This window comes from Symsagittifera roscoffensis, chromosome 7, assembly GCF_963678635.1.
Source record: "Symsagittifera roscoffensis chromosome 7, txSymRosc1.1, whole genome shotgun sequence".
Taxonomy (NCBI): domain Eukaryota; kingdom Metazoa; phylum Xenacoelomorpha; order Acoela; family Convolutidae; genus Symsagittifera; species Symsagittifera roscoffensis.
Window position 1 is genome coordinate 6,289,165 of NC_087068.1, and position 21,713 is coordinate 6,310,877.

The 21,713-nt window shown below is 46.0% G+C and overlaps 1 protein-coding gene across 1 annotated transcript in view; it reads right to left on the reverse strand.

Moving 5' to 3' along the window:
- Positions 1-21,361, reverse strand: part of LOC134851715 (uncharacterized) — a 36,463-nt gene extending 15,102 nt beyond the window's left edge. The window contains exons 1-3 of the mRNA XM_063867932.1: positions 21,352-21,361; positions 3,561-3,698; positions 3,399-3,481 (exon numbers count right to left, since the gene is read on the reverse strand). Of these exons, the coding sequence (XP_063724002.1) occupies positions 3,399-3,481; positions 3,561-3,631 (154 nt within the window). The 5' untranslated portion in view covers positions 3,632-3,698; positions 21,352-21,361. The remainder of the gene's footprint in view (positions 1-3,398; positions 3,482-3,560; positions 3,699-21,351) is intronic.
- Positions 21,362-21,713: the final 352 nt, after the last annotated feature.

Sequence of the window (21,713 nt, forward strand, 5' to 3'; positions counted from 1 at the left end):
AAACAGAGAGGAGCCCAGTTTCCTTCTCCAAGCCAACAAAAAAACTCTTACGTCCACATACAGTTCCACAGTCCATTTATAACCAAGTTTACACAAACAATAGACAAAAAACACAAAAAAAAGAAATCATTGTAATCTTAATCTTAGAAGACAATAAAAAACTCAACTAAATTCCTTTAATCTTTTCTAATACTCTCAGTCGCGAACTCTAATAGACAATGTTACAAGCGCGAGTGCCCTCCCACAAAAAGTGAATCGCTTAACCCTCAGCGATAACCCAGATAATGAATCCAAACTAGAACCATGCCACCTTCATTTGTAAAAATGGCATCGGGTCGACTTCTTAAAACCATAGGAAAATGCAGAATTAAGTTTCAACTTGACAAGTTTGAATTTGAAGACGAATTCTTAGTTTCCCAGCAATGAATAGTATGATTTAAGGGAACCCCTTTTTTAAAAAAACACATTGACATTTGTACCAGCCGAAACCTTCTGAAACTCCCACAATTGACATTCCACACGCATGAAATTACAGTAGGAAAGAAATGAAAATTCTGCAAACACCAAAAATTGACATTTACTGTCGCCAAAAGATTATACTACAACCAAAACAACAGGAAATAATCATGTTCAAACTAGATACACACAAACAATTTAACGGAATTTCAGGCGCAATCATACCCGATTCAAAACTAGAAAATGATTCCTAATTAGCGCAAACTTCAGCACTAGTCACGATAAACTCTGAAAATGGAACCAATTTTTGGCAATAAATCTTTCGGATCATCCAGTGACCAGTAATAAAAGAACTAAGCTAGGTTTCTTGAAAAGCTATTTTTGGCAATAAATCTTTCGGATCATCCAGTGACCAGTAATAAAAGAACTAAGCTAGGTGAAACAAGACGACATCAAAACTGTAACCATAGATTTTCTACAAAAAATCAGAGCGCAGACAATTTTCGAACGCGTAGCAACTTCTTCAAAGAATGGTAGTGTCACATCACTAAATTCCATTTATGGTTCTGCATCATTGTTGGCGATGACAACGCCTACGTGGTCCATTTGTTTCTACTCAAATTTACTACGGGAAGGCAAAGAAAGAGTAATAGAGGACGAGCAAATACGTTTTGGGGGGAACATTTTAGAAACTCAAACTATAAACTCTTTATTTGACATTAAGCAAATATCTTCAGTGAAATTTTACGGATAAATTTATTAATTATATATAACCACTGTAAACACCAACAAAGACTCTTGGTTGGTAAAACTTTGTAAAATCACTCCAGGGATATCCGCGATAGTGGCCAGATTGATTAAAATTAAAAGCCTCTGCCTAAATTTCTTTCTTAGTCCTCTGAGGAAAAATCGCCACGAGAACTAACGACATCCGATTTATCTCTCGGTTACTGGACTTTTCTCGTCTTTTGGAAAGAGATTCCTATAATAACTAAAAGGAAAACTCTTAGCGAGATAACGAGATCTGACATTACTCTTATCAGCTCAATGTTGAGTCGGATGAAAAATTTGTTTTGTTCATTATAAAAGAGACCCTTCCGTTTAGTTACGGTAAGTGCACAAGCTGGATAGGGCCATACCAGCGATATAAAAATGCATATACATCAGCAATGAAGTCATAAATCAGCATTAAATGCATCGTCGTAATGTTAATTTATCTTAGCCGTCCTTCCTCTACAATAGCGCTTATGGAGTTGTCGATAAATTGAGCTTTGCGTAGCGATCTGCACCCCCTTATACAAAGTATAGAGCTCCTCAGGAGCGCGAAGCCTATTTTAGTTCTTATGTAGTTTATAGATTCTGGATAGCTTTCTTGCCTTTTTTCACTTAGTTTTTCGGCCAATCGCTGCATCGTCCGCGTGGCTGTTGGAGCAGCGCCACCGGTGCATCCAAAAATAAGCGGGCAGAAGCTACTCTGCTCTACGTTTAAAATTCTTTGCTGATATTTGGAGTTCTTCAGCGTTTCGTGGTATTTGTATGCATCCTTATGCAGTTTTCGCGATGTTTTGGCATGGGGGTTGAAAATTTTCACATCAAAGAAAGCGCGGCTGAATCGTGAACACCAGAGTCCGTTTGCCTTAATGTCAAGTCGTGCCTCATCTTCAGTTGTAGTTGAATTGTTGACAAAGCTTTCGCCTTGCAACGGCTGATTTGTTCATTATTGTACACTTGATAGAATGTGTTCTGCCTCATTGACCATTGTATCAATTCAGTGTTTGTCTCTCTCTCTCTCTCTCTCTCTCTCAAAGATGGTACCTGGTGATGAGTCAACAGACGGAGCGGTATTTCGGAGCGAACGCGATCCGCTTCTGCAGAGGCGAAGCTGCATTTTGCAAAAGCAAAAACGGCATAACCTGTGGCAGCTTGATAATATTGTTTCAATTGGATCATGACAAACCTCTAGCGGAAAAGCTTACACTGCTGAGCTTGAATTCGATGCGATAAGGGTCAAAAACACGTTCAGATTTTGAATAAACTCAAAAAAAAATTGATTACTAAAACTAAGAAGAAGCAACTAGGGGACCAGCTGAAAGCTGGAGAGACCTGTTTGATCATTTTAATATTGATTATTTTATCGAAAAAGTTTGAAAAAATGGCCTAAAAACCGAAAAATTGACTATTCCTAAGTGTATAGCTCTTCCCCTAGACAAATTAGGGACGAGCCGTTTGTGTAGGGGGGGTTCCTACAACCTGGTCTATCGATTAAACCCTTAATCCCAAATCTGGACGGGTAGTTTTTGAGGAAATCGGAAAGATTTGAAAAAAGGCCAAAAAAGTGACTTTTCCTAAGTCTATAGCTCTTCCCCTAGGCAAGTTAAGGACCAGCCGCTTCTGCGGGGGAGTTTCCTACAACCTGGTCTATCGATTAAACCCTTAATTCCAAATCTGGATGGGTAGTTTTTGAGGAAATCGATAATTTCCGAAAAAATAGGCAAAAAAATCAAAAAAGTGACTTTTCCTAAGTCTATAGCTCTTCCCCTAAGCAAATTAGGGACCAGCCGCTTGTGCATGGGAGTTTCCTACAACCTGGTCTATCGATTAAACCCTTAATCCCAAATCTGGACGGGTAGTTTTTGAGGAAATCGAAAATTTCCGAAAAAATGGGCAAAAAGTGAAAAAAGTACCGAGTTGTGAAGCTTTTCTAAGACCGTAGGGGGTGGGGTAGGGTAAAAATTGCCCTAAATTTCATGCAGGCAGGTAGGTGAAACGCTACTGAATCCATTGGTACCACTTTTATGAGAATCTGACGGGTAGTTTTTTGGGAAAGCGAATTTTTCGAAAAAGCGTCTCAAAAAAAAAAAAGAAAAAAAAAACCAGATCTCATCTGGAAAAAAAACGTTTTCATAATACCTGTTGAATAAATCAAACAGGAATTTACTTACTGGGTGAACGACACACTGTGATATTGGGGTTGTAGAGAATGGGCTGAATCTGCTCGGTTTCCGGTCCTTCGAAGCAGGACTCTCTAAAATGCACAAAAAATTAATGAAAGAACTGATACCAAAGTTCATAACTTCAATACTTTTAGCGTCTGGTTAACTTACGGTGGTCCATCAGATTTTTTTAGAGCATTGGCGGCTGCAAGCAAAAACAGTAGAGGGAGAGAAAGCAGCATCTTTGCTTATGAACACTTTTTAATTGAGCTTTCATTTAATCAACGCGGTGGTGCCTTCCATAATACTGAAAAAATTGTTAATGCATATACAATTTCATCCAACTTCAATAAAGTCTCATCGTCTTTTTAAAACCAGAAGATCAGAAAATATCATGGTAACCGAAATTACTTCCCTGGTCTTTCATCATTTCACCCGGTCAAAAAACCATTGAACATTCACAAATAAGGTAAAAGCAAAACTGAACGTGAATTAACGTAACGAGTCAGATGGTTGCGAATCTAGCCAACCAGAGTGAGAAAACTAACACTTGCACAGAATGAACCAGAGTTGAAAGAAACTTGCAGAGTGTGACATTCGACCGGAATGCTAGCAGCCGAGTGGGAAAATAAGCATATTCGAGGGATTAAGTGTTAATCGTTCAATTTAATGAATTAAGAGAGCTAAATTTGCAATGACGAAGAAATTATTAAAAAATCGTTCGTAAAAAAGACAAGTCACAACCTTGAAATTTCACAGTAACTGAAAATGCGCAAAAATCAGAAGACCGATTTTCCCTTGTAAAAACTACAACGATTCTCGACAAAGAAGAAAAAGAGTGAAAACTATATTGCAATTACAGTCGAAACTATCCGAATTGTAACGATTGTACAGCTACAATCGTTACGGAGCAGTTCCCGATAATTCGGAGGGGTATTGGGAAGATTTTACTACCCTTCCTCAACCGCAACAAGACCGCTCTTCAACCGGATTCAAGAGTCCGGTAGGGTTATGGGAAGAGACTGAAACTGGTTTTAAAACAACTTTTACCTTCCGGAAATTCCCTGAGTTGAATTTAATTGCACGTAATTTAGTTAATTTGCGCGATCTGTCCGATAGCCTTAAATGGTAACAACTTTCCCGAACCGATGTTAATGGACCACACATAGACCTGGCTTTGGTAGTGACGGTTAAATGCATGTGAAGCTGTGTTTCGATGCTAGCCAGTCGTTTCATAACCTAGTTTTATTTCCCTCGGTATGTACTTCCGGGCGAAAGTTAAATATATATGTTTTTATGGCGCTCCTAGGCATGATTCTTCAAAAATCAAGATCGGCACGCCCGTTAACAAGAATTCCGCACCGTGCTGAAGCTCTAAGTAAGGCCCTTAAAACAGCGCCGGAAGGTATGTTCGGATCGCGGAAGCCTTCCCTTTTCCCGGATTTAATTCCTAAACCTAATTAAGACCAAAAATTCACGTATCGTGAAGGGTGGGGGGATCGGCCGCCCTTCCTTCCTTAGCGGTGTATGAACAATTAATACGTGAATTTGTATGACCAATTGCTCAACGATATAAAAGAAATCAAACCAAACGAAGTATAAAACCTGAAAAAAAAACCTAAAACATAAAAAAATAATCTAAAAATCAAAAACCGTAAAAAAACATAAATTCAGTAGTAATCATCACCCCAGACAAGATGTGATTCGACCCTACTTATTGTTGTTGTTAGATATTTTGTTGTTACAGGCATTTATATCAAGCAATATTGTTACGATCAAAGTTGTGGCCCTTTTTTGGTGCCTGTACTGTAGGGTTGATTAAGTATTTAAGAACGTTAGCGCTAATTTGCGCTCAATCCGGAAATGCCTCAGGATTAGATTTGAAGACTGATCCGGCAAACAGTGCAAGGAGCAGTAGAAAGGGTCTCAAGGACAAAAAAAACCGAACGTTGGATATAGTTAACAATTTTTGTATCCCTTTTGGTAAAGAGAGTAAAATATCAATCTGTGGGTTGCTCGACAGTGACTGCACTGTAGTGACACTCCACCGAGTTGCAAATTTCGCTGTTGAACACCTTAATTCTGATATTGGACGGACACGGAGAAGTATAATTTGAATAATATTACTATTTATATTGCTTGTTTTAATACTCCTATATCATTATTCAATGAAACAGAGCTTAAACAGACCGGTTTTTAGGGTCAAATTAGCGATATTTTGATCCCAACACGAATCGCGATTTTTGAGATGTCTGTAACAGTCGCCTACTTTAGTCACATATGAGGCTTAAGAAAAATAGGCCCTATAACCATTGGCTCAAGAGTCAGGGACACTATCTCTTGTGTTTTTCCGCCTCAAGAACGGTCGGAGCCAATTCGGTTCGCTTGCGACATGAGACTGGAACCCATTACAGCTTAAAGGCCACTACCAAAATACCCCCCCCCCACTCTAGAAATAAAAACGTCCCCATACTTAGGTCTCGGGATACCCAAAATACATGAACGCCATTAAAAACCGGGTCGGAACAATCCGCTTAGTTACTTTTTATTGGACAGTGGAACTTTGATCCATTTCAGATGGATCAACCTAAAACTCGCCTTATCTCAACATAACTATCATAAAATACACTCGAGAAATTTAAATTGGAACTTACATATCGACGCACTTGAGTATGAGGAGTAAGTTATAACTGAGCAGCTTGAGAATTAAGTAATATAACTAAATAAGTTTTAAGGCCAATTAGTTTCAATAACAGAAGTAAGTTTTTGTCTCTAGAATCAAAGTCTCTGAATGAACCCTTTGGACACTCGAGTTGTCCACTCTTCCATTCAGAGTCCACTCCTTTCCATTCGAATAATTGTTCTGTCTCAAGTCCGCATTCGATTCTCCTGTTTTCAGGACAAGACAGCTCTACTCTCTTGATATTTCGTATCGAGAAATTGCGAATAGCAATTTCCTGCCTTTTTCTTGAGTAGTTTCCCGCAATTGTTAATTCGGGTGTTCTGATTTTTGACTTTTTCATTTTCAGTTGGTTCGAGAAAATTGAGCATGACATGCTCAATTCGAATTTTGCAAAATTAAAATTTCACTCCAAAATTGCGCATTTCTCAAGGTCAAACCCCTAGACATGACCGACTGGCACATACTCCCCGGACTCGAGATCGATGTCCTCATCGTGTGTTGTCATCTGCCAATAAGTCCCAGAGAACCGAGTGTTGCTCAAGATACAGTGCCAGTGGTCATTTACAGAAGTGTGCATCGGACTTAAGTTTATCTACCTTGCAAAATTCACGACCATATAAAATTTTCACACTATCGCTAAACAGCAATCAAAATCTGCACACACCTGCACCCATGGATCCCCGCTTTTTAAGCTGGTAATTTTAAAATTTCTTTTGTCCTATTTCAGTCAGAGAATTGTCATGCGTCAATTTGATTTATATACTAGATCTATCATATTAATAACAATATCTTATTCGTCTAAAATTTCTTTTTCGTGAACCCAGATTTCATCCAAGTTCACGCTCAAGCCCCCTCCCTCTCAAGACTCAAGACTCTAGAATTTCCTTTCGAGCCACTGGCTCACCTCATGTTCTTCGCCTTCGAGGTACCTGATACCGGTGTTCTCGGCACTGTAATTTGTTCCAATAGTGCCTCTTCGTCATCGGAGCTAATCACAATTTCCTCCCAGGCCTTCAGCTGTTCATAGGCTCGCATCCACTCTCTCTGCTCTTGCAACCTTTTCAATTGACTTGGTAGGCCTTTCACCTTCGACTCCCGGTTCAAGCAGAAGGAGTTATGAAGACTCAAGCTCACATTCCTCGCCAGGTCCTCCTCCAGTATCGTTTCCCTCGCTCTAGAATTGTCTCTGGATATTCTGCCTACTCTTTTCCACCCCGCCGTGATTGCGTTTCGATGGGTTAGCAGAGGTCTCTTAAAGGCATCTGGCCCTATTTCAGCTTGGAATTGTCGATATTCCTTCTGATGTTTCCTCATGTGGTTCTTTGTCACTGCATACAACCAGGATGTTAACGTCGCACGAAACCAAGGAAAGAATCTCAGGCGGCTCCATATGTGTCTGACTTGCACTGGTATGGCGAATACCTTGCATGCAGTCTCGAACAACTCCAGTCTCCTGCTGTAATCTATCGCATAAATCGATTCAGCTGTTGGCGCTCTCGATTCTCTGTACTTCGCTATATTCTCCTCAATCCATCTCAGAGCCAGCATCGTGCTTACCACTAAGATGGTCACCTTCTGTCGATACTCCGGTAGTCCTAGCGACTTAATTTCTTCTACGTCCCAGATCAGACAGAGATTGGCGCGGTCCGGGTACCACACTGTCTGCGCCAGACAGTGGCATGGACAATCCCCATGCGTGAGGTCGATGCTTCTAAGGTTGCGTTCTCCCGAAGCTTCTAGGAGAGGCTCAAGTTCCATCATTTTCTCATGCACCACGTCGACTTCTTCCGAGCTTGAAGCACCTACTGCGGGTTTCCCCACCACGTTCTGCTTCCCATGATCACTTGCATTTTCGCTCTCCAAGCCTAGAAGTTCTTCACCCCAGATTTCACTCAAGTCATCTCTTTGCTCCTTTGGTACTGCTCCTCGGATCTTCCTCAATAGCTTGTGTGAGTGGTGTGACATCCGAGCTAGTCTCACGCACTTGGGCACTGAGAAGGCTTTGTCTATCATCACCCTCTGACTGGACACCTCCACCATCGCCATGTGTAGTGGATAGTGGCTCCCACATAGGTTAGCCAACACTGATCCCACTAAGGATTTTGCATTTAGGGGCAATCCATAAGCTTCGCTCATGGGAAATCCCATCTCTGCCTCGAGTCCGATCTTCCAACTCTTGATGTGCTTTTGGTTCACTTGTAGCACTCCGGGCCATGATTCCACGCTTAACGCGGTCACCAGGTGATGTTCTGACTCTAGCCTCTCCAGTGACTGGAGACTGCACATTCTTGAGAAGAATCCCAAGGCTGTCGCTAGATTCACGGTGGTCCTCGCGTAACATTCAGCCACTATCTGTACCTCACTCTTCTCCCTTTCAGTGATATCTTCAAACCAGGTAGTGAGGTCCTCTTTCTGGAAAGATTGTATCCTGACGCATAATCGTCCATCACAAATATGTTCGCCGTTACTGCATGTCGAATCAAGACAACTGCCCGGCTCCATCCTCCTCACCGGCTCTGTTCCACTTGTCACCTCACTTGATTCTTTCACCTGAGGCAAGATCAGTTTGTGTACTATGCTCAAGATCGCCAAGTCCTCATCCTCTGTCGGTGCCAATCTCACTCGCTCAGTGACCTCCTCAATCATACTTGCATGGGGATGTGGACACCAGGAAGGTCTGAGTAATTTCCATACCACTCCCAGGTTCGTGATCAACACGCCACTCCCATCACCCATTCTTAGCTCCACTCTTTTACTTGAGCGTGGCACACTTATCACTCCCGGCATCCCCTCAAGAACCAGACCCAGGCTAGGTCTCTCTCTCTCCACAACGTCTATCTCCACTATCTTCTCTGTCCAGAACTTCAACAGCTCCGCCACTTCATAATTTCTGTTGGCTCCTCCAGCTTCCAGGTCCAAGAAGGGGTTGTACGCCATTCCCATTACTCCAGAAACATATTGGTACTCTCCCTTTCTGTTGAGTTTCAAGTACTCCCCTGACGAAGCCAGGTTGCGGTGAACGTCGTGCTCCTCTTCGAACTTCTTGTTGTAGAACCTCCGTATCTCATCCAACTTCCTATGGTTCTCCAGAGATTGTCTAGAACCATCCTCCCTCTCTATCCCAGTGCTCTGATACACATTCAAGATGACTGTGGAGACTCTCCTTTCCAACGTCTTGCTTGCGACTGCTTTCTGATGACATGCTAGGATGGTACTGTCAGTCATCATCGACATCGTCCACCTCAAGAAACAGGTTGCATCCTTCCTCCTTGCCAGACTCAAGCCTGAGTTGTCCTTGGCAACGTGCTGCATCAACATTCGGTATATCTCTAGATTTTTTCCTCCCAGCTTCAACTTGTCGTATGAAGTCAGCGTTTCCAGCTCTATCCCCAACAGGCTCCACGCGAACATCAGTTGTCCTGCAGTCCTGATAAAGGGATTCGCCATCAGTGGTGGTGCCGATGAGGATGTCCTCATCGCCTCTTCAAAATGATCCTTCAATAAGTTCTGCCAGGATCTCTTCAGCTGGTTTGCCAACTCTATCTTGTTGACCTCAGCCTTCTGCTGGGTGGCCCAGCTGTATCGTTTGCGAGCCACTCCACTGTTCAACTTCTTCAAACAACCTTCCATCTCCTTCAATGTCTCGAGAGCTATCCACCATGGTCGGGAGGTGTTTCTGGTTTTACTTTTCTCAAGTGGATCACTGGTCACTTGCTTCCCGACAGCTTGATGTTCACTTGAGACCCACTCTTTGCCAACATCTACTTCCCAGGTCTGCCCGCTCGTCGAACCTAGCTTCATTTTTATTCTTTGAGGTTTGAAATCCTCCTCCGTCACGGAACTAGTGGGATTCTCCATTTCTTTTTCTATGTCGAGCAGTTTCCTCGGTTCGTAGCTACTCTTGTAGGCTGCCGTTTTCCATCGCGCCAGAACCATGGGAGCCGTCTCTCTCAAGTCTTTTTCCGAGACCGCGTCAGCTGAAGGACTGCCCATTCCCTCCACGTCTCTCTTCCTCTTGCGAGACTTCACGTCTTTGCTTGGGGGCGTCATTGGTATCATCACTGATTCAACTTCCTTTTCTCCAGCCCACTCTTGCCTCCCCCCTGCTCGAGCCTTAAGGATATTAGTACTTTTAATCATATTACTAGTTCCTACCTTATCCCCCCTTGTACACTTAATTATTTTATTGTCAGTTTTCTGTTTCGGAGTAGAGCTGTCTTTACATTTGTCTTCTCTGGTCTTTCTTGACTTTCTCAACTCGACCATTTTGTTCAGTAGTTCCACTCTAGCTTTCTCTTCTAAACCCGTCCCCACCAGGACAGGCTCACCAAACTTCACCACCGTGTCCCACAGTTCTTCTTTGAAATTATCCAACGTGGTGTCTTCATCCACTTCTCGATTGAATTCGCTCAAGAACTTTTGCCAAGCATCTCCATCCAGAGTGCCCAGGAAGGCGTCTCTGTTTCCCTCGAAGGTATTCTTCTCCCTCCTCTCCGTACTCAAGAAGATCATTCCCATGTTGGGATTCTCGCTTGTCAACGACATTTCCGGGTACTTGCGAGGGGACGAGGTCAAAGGTGGCGTGGGAGTATCTGCCCAGTTTTCTTCACTCAGGTCTTTCAACAATTCCTGCGCTGTGAATTCCACTTCCGTCGGCTTTTGCTCCGGTGTGTTTCCCACTTCCATATCCTCTCCTGCCTCACTGAGGGTTTCATCCATGCTTTCGTCTCCTGACTCTGCTTCCCTTCTCTCAAAGATCCTCTTGAATCGATCTGCCACGGTGCCACTCTTTTTATCCCCAGGGATGTCTACTGGAAGGGGTGATGGTGTCGCTGAACTCATCGCCTCACTTTTTGTCAGTGCCACGTACAATGGACCTGCTGCATCTAACTTCTTTCCTTCTCTATTACGCTCCATCAGCTCAAGTCCGTAAGGTGCCCGGTACTTCCTTGTGGCAAATAGCATCGCGTCTGCTTTCAGTGCTACATGCCCTTCTTCCACTATCATCCTGCCGTCGTCCCATACCGGCCGCTGGTTCTCTAGGCCTGCCCGCTTAAGTACTCTCAAGGTATCTTGCACGTCGAATTTAGGGGGCATCGACCCTCTGATCTTCTTGGCTTGAGTCGTCCATGAGTTTATCTTCACATCGCTAGTATGGAAATAAATTGCTGCAGTATAGCCGATGAAGAGCGGATCCCAGCCGTCAGTAAACTCCTTCTGCCGTTCTTCAGTCGTGGTTCTCGCGTAGGAGGATGGGACAACCAGGGAACTGTTCATCCCTAGGGTCATTCTCCTCACTATGGGGAACTCGGGAATGCTCGTCGGTAGGGCTTCTCTCTCCAATATCGCTTCCAGCTCCTTTTTCACCAACTCGAAACTTTTTGTCCATGCAGGGATTCTCAAGATTTCTTGTCCATTGGCTGCCAAGGGATTCAAGTTCCAAAACTTGGGGTAAGTTTCGATGGGGCCCTCGCGCTTGCCTCCCATCCGGCATTGCATTTGTCCTCGGAAACTGTACACGATCAACTCTGGATCCTTTACCTTTCCGAAGAGCACCGTGTTGCTCATTTGTGCCCTTAGCACCTCTTGCTGGCACCAGTTCAGTGTCGTTCCATCCAGTACGCTTATGAGGCTCACGTGGGTCACGGAGTCTCGATAAGCTGTCACCAAGGGATCTGGAAATGCGAACGTGACAGCCGGTCCATATATACAAGTCACGACCTCCCCCAGCCCCCGGATAATCCCCATGGGATCCGATCTCATGGCTAGGCATAGATCCGTTAATAGGGGCATGCCTCCATTCACTTTCCTCCACTCCTCTCTGGTCTTCGGGCTCTTTTCTTCGCCAGTCAGGTGCCTGTTCTGCATCAGTAGATACTGCACGAGCAGCGTCCTTAGCCCGGCTGCACACTTGTACGAGTAGGTCTCAATACTCGAGTGTGTTCTTCCCATCGCCAGGGGCTCCCCATACCTCATCAATCGGTGAAATGACGCCAGTTCACCGTGGGTCAGGAGTACTAACGTCAAGTATCCATCTATTCTGAGGGTGTCCACACCACGACTGAACATGTATGCGGGGCCCATATTAAACAAGTATCTTGGGTAGACCAGATACAGCGCCAGGAACAGGCTGATCGGCATATTCAACATCTCCTGTATAAACGCATCAAAGATCGTCTCCTTCGCACTGTACACCTCAGTCAGGAACTCTCTTCCCCAACAAGGACTCAAGAACTCGAGAATCTCATGATCCCTCCTCGTCTTCAGCTCACCCCACGCGTGCTCTCTCCAAAATCCTCCAATCGTGACCTCATTGGCTGCCGTGACGAACCTGCCAACCGTCATCCCCTTTTCCTCAGCTTTTCCCAGTTGCTCCTCGAGAAACTCCCAGATCTGTTTCACCAGAGGCGGCGCATCCTCTCTTGTTTTCCTCGTGGCATTTTCCAACCTTGGGCTTAAGAAGGGCCATCTGCCTCCCTCTTGCGCCAACCGATTCCCCATCGACTCCAGTTGTTTTTCCGATGTGGCCACGTTCTGCCTTTCGTTGTTTGGCCCTCTAGATCTGCTGGTCGAGCTCGTAATGGTCAACTCCATGTCCCGAAACCACAGACTAGCCGTCAGGTGAATTATCACTGGGTGATCATCCCTAAGGATCGGGCTGAGCTTAGGTTGCCTGGCAAAGTTAGATATTTCCAGTAGGAGGACCTCGTCCAATACGATGAGGATATCAGCCAACTCGTGAAAGCCTCTCAATGCATGGGAGACGTCCGCCCACGCTGCCGCGAGTTCTGACTTGCACAGCCTCAAGTTCGTCGGTTCCAATTCTCGGTTGGGAGCTGCCATCAGGACACGCCACCCATTACCCTCTGCGATCAAGATCAAGATCGCGTACACGAATTGCAGAGCCAGCGGCATGCTCGAGTACCCGGGGGATGTTGTGAACGCCACTTTTGTCTTGGCGCCGAATCTTGAGGCAACATTCTCCTGTACTTCATTAATCGCCGCGAATAAGGTCTGGATGGCCTCCCAGATCCTCTTTGGCGTAGGTTCACCACCCTTGAGCTGCTCAAGAAATCCCGTTGCGTGCAGATGATCGTTCATCCCCGCAAACAGCAGTAACTCAGGTTCGCAGGGCATTTCTGACTTTATTGCCACTACCAGGGTCAACATCTGGTTCAGTTCCGCACCCGGCAAGGTGTATATCAGGGTTTCTGGCCAAAACAACTTGGGAGACGTACCTTCGAAATCTGATCCTGCCACGATCACCACCCTTGCTGCAGCTGGGTCTGCTCTGTCGTAGACCGCTAAGGTTTTGGCCAGTTGCGCCTGCCCACAGGGTTTCCCATATCGGGGGTCATTGGCCAATTTTGCGCCTTCGTATTCGGCGTCTGGTAACTCCATCTCTCTTGGGTTCATCAGTTTGTCGACCACTCTCAACTGTGCTGGAGTGGCCACTCTAATTCTGGCAATGCTGGTCCGGTGCTTGGGAGGCTCCACCACCAGTCCCGGGCTCCCCAAGGACTTGAGAGGTCTGTAATTAATTGGTCCCATCATCGACCTAGTGGGAATTCCACTCAGGTCTGCTATCTCTGTCAACTTCGCTCTCGAGAAACGCGTTTCATGAGCCTTCAACCAGTCCACGCACTTGTGCCTCCCCAAGTCTTCATGTGAGACCTGCTCAAGACCCAAAGTCCTCGCTAGCTCCTGTCTACACTCTAGGTCTTCCAGATCCAGTTCCTTGACCTTCTCCTCATACTTCTGTCTGCTGGTCTCCAGTGGCTTCTCTGACCTCTTTTTCTCCGCAACCACCACTGAGGACATTACCGACCCCTGGGGAGTTGCTGATGTCACTTCATCAGCTTCCATGGGCGTGGTGCTCGGCAACTTGGCCCGGCTATTCCTCTCACTATCTCTAGAATCGGCCCTCTCGCCCAAGCGACTCGACAAAGATCTCGGGTTGAAGAAGGGTGGGTTTGGGGGTGGCCCGAACGTGACCTGTGCTGTTTCCAGCAAATCCGTCTCTAGCGCGCATATATGCTTTTGAAAGACGTCGTTCAACCATTCCACCCCTCTGGGCCTGTCAAAGTGAATGCCATCCGCAGATGCATTGTCAGGGAAAGAGGTTAATTCCATTTGCTCAGCCACGTCCAGTAGCCTAAGGGGAAGGACACTCCTCTGATGAATCTTCCTGATTGTTTCGTTCAGGCTGCGCACCTTCGTATTCATCTCTACCGCATGTTGATCCGCTCCCATGTTGTAGGGAACAGTACACACCGTGAGAATGGACGGGTCCATTTGGATCCGTATCTCCTCGAGAATGCAGCTCATCTTTTCATGCAGCCTTGTCACCTTCCTCGCTTCCCCCCTTGACACATCATTCGTCCCGACCATCAGGGTGACTGTGTACACGCTCACCATCCCTAGCATCTCAAGAGTCGCTAACATCTGCGGCGTTGCGGCTCCGGCGAAGCTCAAGATTCCCGTTTGCCAATGGGATTGGATCCGGGTCAGCACCCGCAGCAAGCTGTCTCCAATGATCAAGTGAACCGAGCCTTCAGGCACTCGAGGATACGTGAAGTACTCCACCCAAGTCGCATCGTGGAAGCAATCTCTTCTCTCTCTCTGCGCCGGATTCCAGTCTATACGATTGTGCTTGCGATATCTCCCATCCGTATTCTTCTTGTAGCTCGAGATCATCACACTCCTGACAGGCTGTTCCCCCCAAGTCGAGGGTAAATCCACTCTTACCGGACTCTCGCGATTCCTCAGCTGTAACCTCTCCTGCAACTCTTTCAGCCGTGACGAGCCGCCACTACTACCTGGGGTCGAACTCGGTGTGTATCCAGGCAGCGCGACGTCCATCAATGGTCGTATTACTTGAGTCTCCATTCCACGCAGGGAGGACGTTGATTCGGGTGGTATCCATACCTCCAGCCCCTCATTCATATGTTCTTGCGCCGCACGATCGAGGTTGAATCGTCCCTTTGACCTAGGAGCTTCGTCCACCTCCATGCGTGACTCTGGCCTTGAGACAGTCACTACCCGCTCTTTGGGCCTAGCCCCTTTTTGCATATCGAGCTCGCGCTGTTGTTGCTGGATCCTCTCAAGTTTTGCTTGGTCTCTCTCGAGAGCCTGCTTCAGCTGCTCACAATTCGCGGCATTCTCCCGCACCCTTTCTGCCTGCAGCCGTTCCGCCTTCATTATGTCCAATTCTCTCCGCGCTTGATCCCTCTCGAGCACCGCTTGATCCCTGTCGAGGTTCGCCTTATTCTTCTCCCGCTGGGTTCTCTCGAGTTCTTTCTTCATGGCACTGACGTCCGGATAAGCCTCCCCCGTCTGCTGTGCCCGTGACATCGACGGTACCTTACTCGTACTCTGGCTCGCGGGCCTGACTGATGGTCTGGCCGGCAGCGGGAATTCCCCCGCGCCATACTCTGTGTTGTTGTTTAGACCAGGGTTCCTCGCCAAATCGAACCCCCTTATCGCTCCATCCACGTTCCAGGACAGCCATCTGGTCTGTGCTTGATCGGACACCCCTTCAGTGGTGTAGCCTACCATCAAGACCGCCTCCGTCGCAGACTCTCGACACTCACCCTCATCCTCCAATTGTAGGATGGCGTTCAGCATCACTGCCATTCTCTCGTTCACTTGAGTGTAATCCAGATCTCTCAGCCGTCTGTACAGTTCGTCAAGTGTGGGCTTTTTCAGAGCCGATGGCATGGACTTCCAGTATCGATCGGCCATTTCTGTGACTTCGATTGACTCTTTGAGTATTAGTACTTGAGTTTTACCTGAGCAACTTGAGTTTTCTTGAGCAACTTGAGTTTTCTTGAGATGTCGTTCTCTTCTTTTGATTAAATACAGATGAGTAGTCAATTTGAGATCAACAAATCAATCTGAAAATAACACCCGATATTTAGACCGACAAGCTGTGTTCCTAACCAGAAAGCCCCATTACTTTTATGATTAAAAACCCTCCCCTTTTCGCCCTACTAAAATGATTCAATCTAAATTTTTTTAAAAAACATGCAGACACATTTTATGTTTTAGCACCATCATTCATTTAAAATGATAATTGTCATGCCAATCACATCTTAAGATCCCCTTACCTGCGCCGCACCCCAGTACCTAACTCAAGACTCCTCCCTCACACCCGACTCGATACCTCCATGTACCCGACTCAGGCGATGCTCAAGTAGTACTTCTTGTGAAGATGCACCATTATCTCGGTTTCTGCAAAGACCACATGTAGGATAGCATACAATTCCCTCGAGCTCAGTTTGCCCCTGTTTGGGTCGTACACCGGCATCGAGACCTCCACTATTCCTCTTTCAATCATGAAGTCACGTAGTCTTGTCAGTGCCAATATCACGTGTTCGGGATCAATTGTGTTTCTGTCGTTGACTCTCGTTACTAGGAAGCAGAGGTATTTGCCCGGGACTTGTGCCACTGACGGTGGAAGCGCTGCTATGCCTCCCATTCCTGGCCTCTGTCTGAACAGAAACTCTACGTTCTGGTACTCTCTTTTGAAGTCAGCCTCCAATCTTGATTTGAAACTCATGTCCGCCGTGATGCAGATCGCGCTGGTCCTGTTTGACAGGATGAAGTCGCTATCCGTTATCATGATGTTCTCTGAGTATTCATTGGGTATTTCGAATTTCGTTTTGAAATTCCTTCCTATGGTAGGCTCTGGTTCTTCTTCCTCCAGTTCCAATCCGCTTGTTTCCCTCACTTCCTTGAGCTTCTTTATCATCAAATTTTCGGTGTGGGTAAGTCCTACCCCCACTCCCCGGACAAAAATATTTATCGACGTCCCCGTCGATGTCGGGTCTGAATTGTCCTTAGGGATGTCCAGTGGCCTATCTGTTGCTGTCCATCCGAAAAGAGGGTCCTCTGTCTTCATGTAACTTGCTGCTGATACATCGATTTGCTGAATGCTTTGTCCTTCGCGGCTCTCGTCCTTGACATCACGCATCCACTCTAGAATCCTCAAGTTCGAGTTCTCCCTCCTTTCTATTTCACTCTGCTCGAGGTCCGTCTCCAATTCTGGCGTCGAGTAATCATCCTGCGGATAATGTCCACCATCATCAATCACTTGCCATTCCTCTTCGGCCTCCAGTTCGCCTGCGCTTAGTAGTTCATCGCCCAACTTGTCTGGCTGTATCTTATCGATCAAGAAGTCATCCCCATACCTATTGTACCTCATACCTGTTCGTTTACGATTGCCCGTCCTGGTTTCCGGTGGTGTTGGTCGATCCGGTTCCATCCACTTCGGTACCTCGTTTTGCTCGGGATCGTTCCAGTCTTCTTCTACAAATGAACCTGCATCCGACTCCACTTCTATCTTTTCGTTGTCGTCCAAACTCAAGTTCTCATTACCATCATTTTTCTCTCTGGTGCCCTTCTCATTCACTTCGCACGCTGGTTCCACCACCAGGTAGTCAAGACCCTCCATGTCTTTCGGCAGGCACCAATCCTCCGGGGACGGAACGTGAGGTTTCAGATTTTCGTAATGTGCTGCTCGCCCTGTACTCAAGCGATAGAACCTTCCTTGTTGATGTACTTCCGTAATCATGAACGGTCCTCTCCATTTCTTGAGTAGTTTCTTTGTTCCCTTGGGCGGTATGACGTTTTGAAAGACCCACACGTATTGGCCCACTTCGTATGGCTTTGCTCTCAGTATCTTTTCGTCATATTTCTTGCGTTGCCTCGTTTGCGCTTGTGCCGTGTTTCTCCGACATAGCTCGTTCAGCTCTTGTTGTCTTTTGATCGCCTCCTTCACGTATGCTTGAGGCGACGTCCTCTTCCCCTCGTACTCCGGATAGAAGAATGTCAGAGGCATTGCCCTTTCCCTGCCCGTCAACATCATGAAAGGGCTGATACCCGTTGTAGAGTGCTGGGTACTATTGTAGGCTCCTACTACCTGTGGCAGGTATTTGTCCCAGTCCGTCATGTACCTTGAGCAGTACACCCTGAGCATGTTGACCAGTGTCCTGTTCTGTCTTTCTACCAACCCATTGGTCTGTGGATGATAGGTCGTCGAGTGTGCTTGAGCAATGTGTGACCTCTTCATTAATTCTTTTGTTAAGTCCCCCACAAAAGCCTTGCCGTTGTCTGACTGGAAAGTCATTGGGCAACCATACCGCGATATCCAATGCGTTATCAGGTGATCACATGTTTCCTCTGCTGAGGCTGTCTGGCACGGAACTGCTTCCGCCAACTTGGTGAAGTGATCTATTATAACTAGTATTTGGTTATAACCCGATTCCGTCATGCAGATTTTCTGATGGTCTATCTGCACCACTTCATTGAATTCCGAACTCTCGACAGACTTGAGGGGAAACTTCATCTTCCTTGGGTCTTTTACTTGAAGGCATGCTAGGCAGGCATTCACCCATCTCTCGCAAGCTTTTCTCATTCCCGGCCAGTCAAACCTGTGAAGTATCCTTTGTTGTACTTTATCTATCCCCTGATGGCCCATTTGGTCGTGTGATCTGAAGAGCACTTCCGTTTGGTACAGTTGTGGTAGTATGATGAGGTTGTGTTTGTGTAATATCTTTTCCTCATCTCTTCTCTTGCACGCTACCACCCCTTCCGCTGTGTGGTAAAGTAAGTCTCTCTTTTCTTTGTAGAACTGGCTCAAGATCTTGTAGCTGTCTTCCTCAAGTTCCCCCTTCTCCTTGACTCCAGAATGGATCCATTTGGAGAGGTTACTTGTCATTTTGTCATTCTTCTGGGCCCTTATTAGGTCAGACAGTCTATATCTCGCCTTAACGTGCTCCTTTAACGCCATGATCTGTCCATTCATCTCACCAGGATTGTGGATGTCATCGCTCAGTTTCACACATATTATCCTTTTCATGATCTTCATGTCGTCCTCTGGTACCAGATTCGTTCTGACGTTTGAGTTGCACGATAGTTCCCTAAGAGGCTTTCTTGAAACTGCTATTTTCTCGAGCTCTTCTCCACCTCGTACCTCTTGCATTTCCAGATTGTACGTTCCTGAAGATGGATCTGTCTGTAATTCCCTGTCGTGCTGTCTCATCTTCTCTTCCGCCAGTATCATGCATAGACTGTCTTGATCCTCACTGCTCTCGTCCGAGTCTTCATCCCATTCTTTACGCTCCCCGGACAATTTTCCTTCTCCGGTTTCGTCTTCTTCCATGAATCTGGACCACTCCCCGGACTCTTGATCTAATCCCAGGTGTTCAATTTCTTCTCTGAATGTCACTTTCTTATCCCTGACTTTTGTTTGCTCCAGAATTTTTTCGGGGATTTTCTCAATTAGTGATCGCACAACTTCCTTGCTATCAGTGGTGATTCCTTTTGAGACGTCAGTATTGTTCACTGTTTTCTCTCTCCGAAGTATGGTTAGTTCCGGTGCCTCCTGACTTTTCCCTTGGATCACGGGTTTGTCATCCGATAGTTTCTCAAGCAACCTCATTAAGTCTTCATCTATTTGGACCGTTCCCTCCTCTACCTGGGTGAGATCGTGACCTTTTGCCTTGAGTGTTTCCCTCACGATTTTGGACTTGAGCATTATTCCTACCGGAATCCCTCTGCTTTTCTTCAAGATGGTCTTTTCAAGAGACTCTTTTGGCAATTCGGGATGATCTTCAATCGGTTTACCTGATTTGTCCAACCATCTCGTGAGTGGAAGACTGTCGTATGTTTCTTTGTCCATAAAGGAGAAACCATCTTTGATCTCAGGTCTGTCCGCCTCTCTTTGTTCTTGTCTCTCGTAGAACTCCGTCTTCTTGCTCAAGCTGTCGGCATTTTGCTGTTTGTCTCGCGTTCTATGTTCAATTATCATGTTGTATCCGTCCAAGCGAATTATCCATCTCCCAATGTAGCTCTGGTCCATTGAGTACGTTTTCAGCCAGCTTAATGCTCGGTTATCTACTCGCAGCTTGAAAGGTTCACTGCCTAGGTACGCTCTGTATTTCTCGACAAAGGTGACCACTGCGAACATCTCTGCTTTCGGTGCTCCGTACTTCATTTCTGTGTCACTTAGGACTTTGCTCCCGTATGCTATTGGTCTCAAGACTGTCTTCCCATTCCATTCTTGTTCTTGATGGAGAACCCCAGAAATCGCGACTACCGACGCATCTGTGTCCAGCACGTACATCCCCTTCTCAGTCGGCATACCCAGTACTGGTGCCTCACATAGCTCTTTCTTTTTTCTCTGGAATGACTCTTCTGCTGCGTTGTTCCACGTGAACTTCTTGCCCTTGTGTCTCATTAATTGTTGCATCGGGTATACCTTGTCCGCGTAGCCTTTGATGAACTCCCTGTAATAGTTAGCGAAGCCCAGGAAGCTCATCAACTGGTGCTCTGTCTTCGGTGATTTCCAGGTTAGGACTGCTTCCACGGCGTCTGGGTCAGGTCTGATGCCGTGCTTGTCTACCATCCTGCCCAAATATTTTATTGAGTCCTTGAGTATTTCACACTTTGATGGTTTGCACTTCAGCCCCGATCTTTTCATGCACGCGAACACCTCATCAAGTCTCTCAATGTGGTCTTCTAGTGTTGGCGTTGCTATTACCACGTCGTCCACATAGCACATTACCAGGTTGCCGTACTTCTTCGTCACGCCTATCAGCGCGTGTGCCATCAGCCGTTGAAACGTGGCTGTGGCATTGCAGAGTCCAAACGGCATCCGTTTCCATTGAAACAGACCTAACTCGCAGGCGAACCCTGTCTTGTCCCTGTCTTGTTTCCTTAATGGTACCTGCCAAAAAGCCGAACCTAAATCAAGAGTCGTAAAAAATTTTGCATCACCTAACTTCGAGAGGCTTTCATCAATTCTGGGTATGGGATAGGCATCCTTCACCGTGACGGAGTTCAGGTATCGAAAGTCACAACAGAACCTCAACTGGTCGCCTTTCTTTTTGGCCATCACTACTCCACACGCCCACGGTGACTTGGATGGTTCTATCATGTCATACTCTAGTAACGTCTCGATTTCTTTTCTACACGCGTCCGATTTGTGTGGGGTCATACGCCTCGCCCCCTCCCTGTGCGGTACCGCGTTTTCCTCAAGTTCTATTTCATGCTCCACAAAATTACAACACCCGATATCCGCCTTATGCCTCGAGAAAACTTCTTCGTTCCGCTCTAGTACGTCTTTGATGGCTTCGAGCTGTTCATCTTTCAGTTTGCCCCTCAGATGTTCAATCTCCGGCAGAACCGGTTTATCTGTCTGCATCTCATCTAGTGTGGGTCGCTCTGGAAAGTTTGAACAGCTCGACAGCCCATCGTCCGTTTCTGACTTAAGTGATTTAATAAGGCCTGAAGAATATTTAATTTTTTGCAATCGTCTCAAGATACAAATTTTATCCCTGTGATTGGGACAATCAACAACTTCATTTTGTTTTAAGTTCTCAATCGTTTCATATCGAGTTTTAACCGGCAAAGCATATCCCAGTTTCCTCCCTCTCTGTATCGTGATCGGTATGTCAAGGGTATTCAACAAGACACTGACGCAGAGACCACTCTTCGTTATCGAAAATGATCTTCCTAAAACAGCAGCACTTTGACTATTAGGGTTTGGAACTATACATACTTGCTTATTGTCACTTAGTTCATTGTAGTTTTTCATCCTCAAGCTCACGATTGCTGCTTCATTAGCTTTTAGCCTC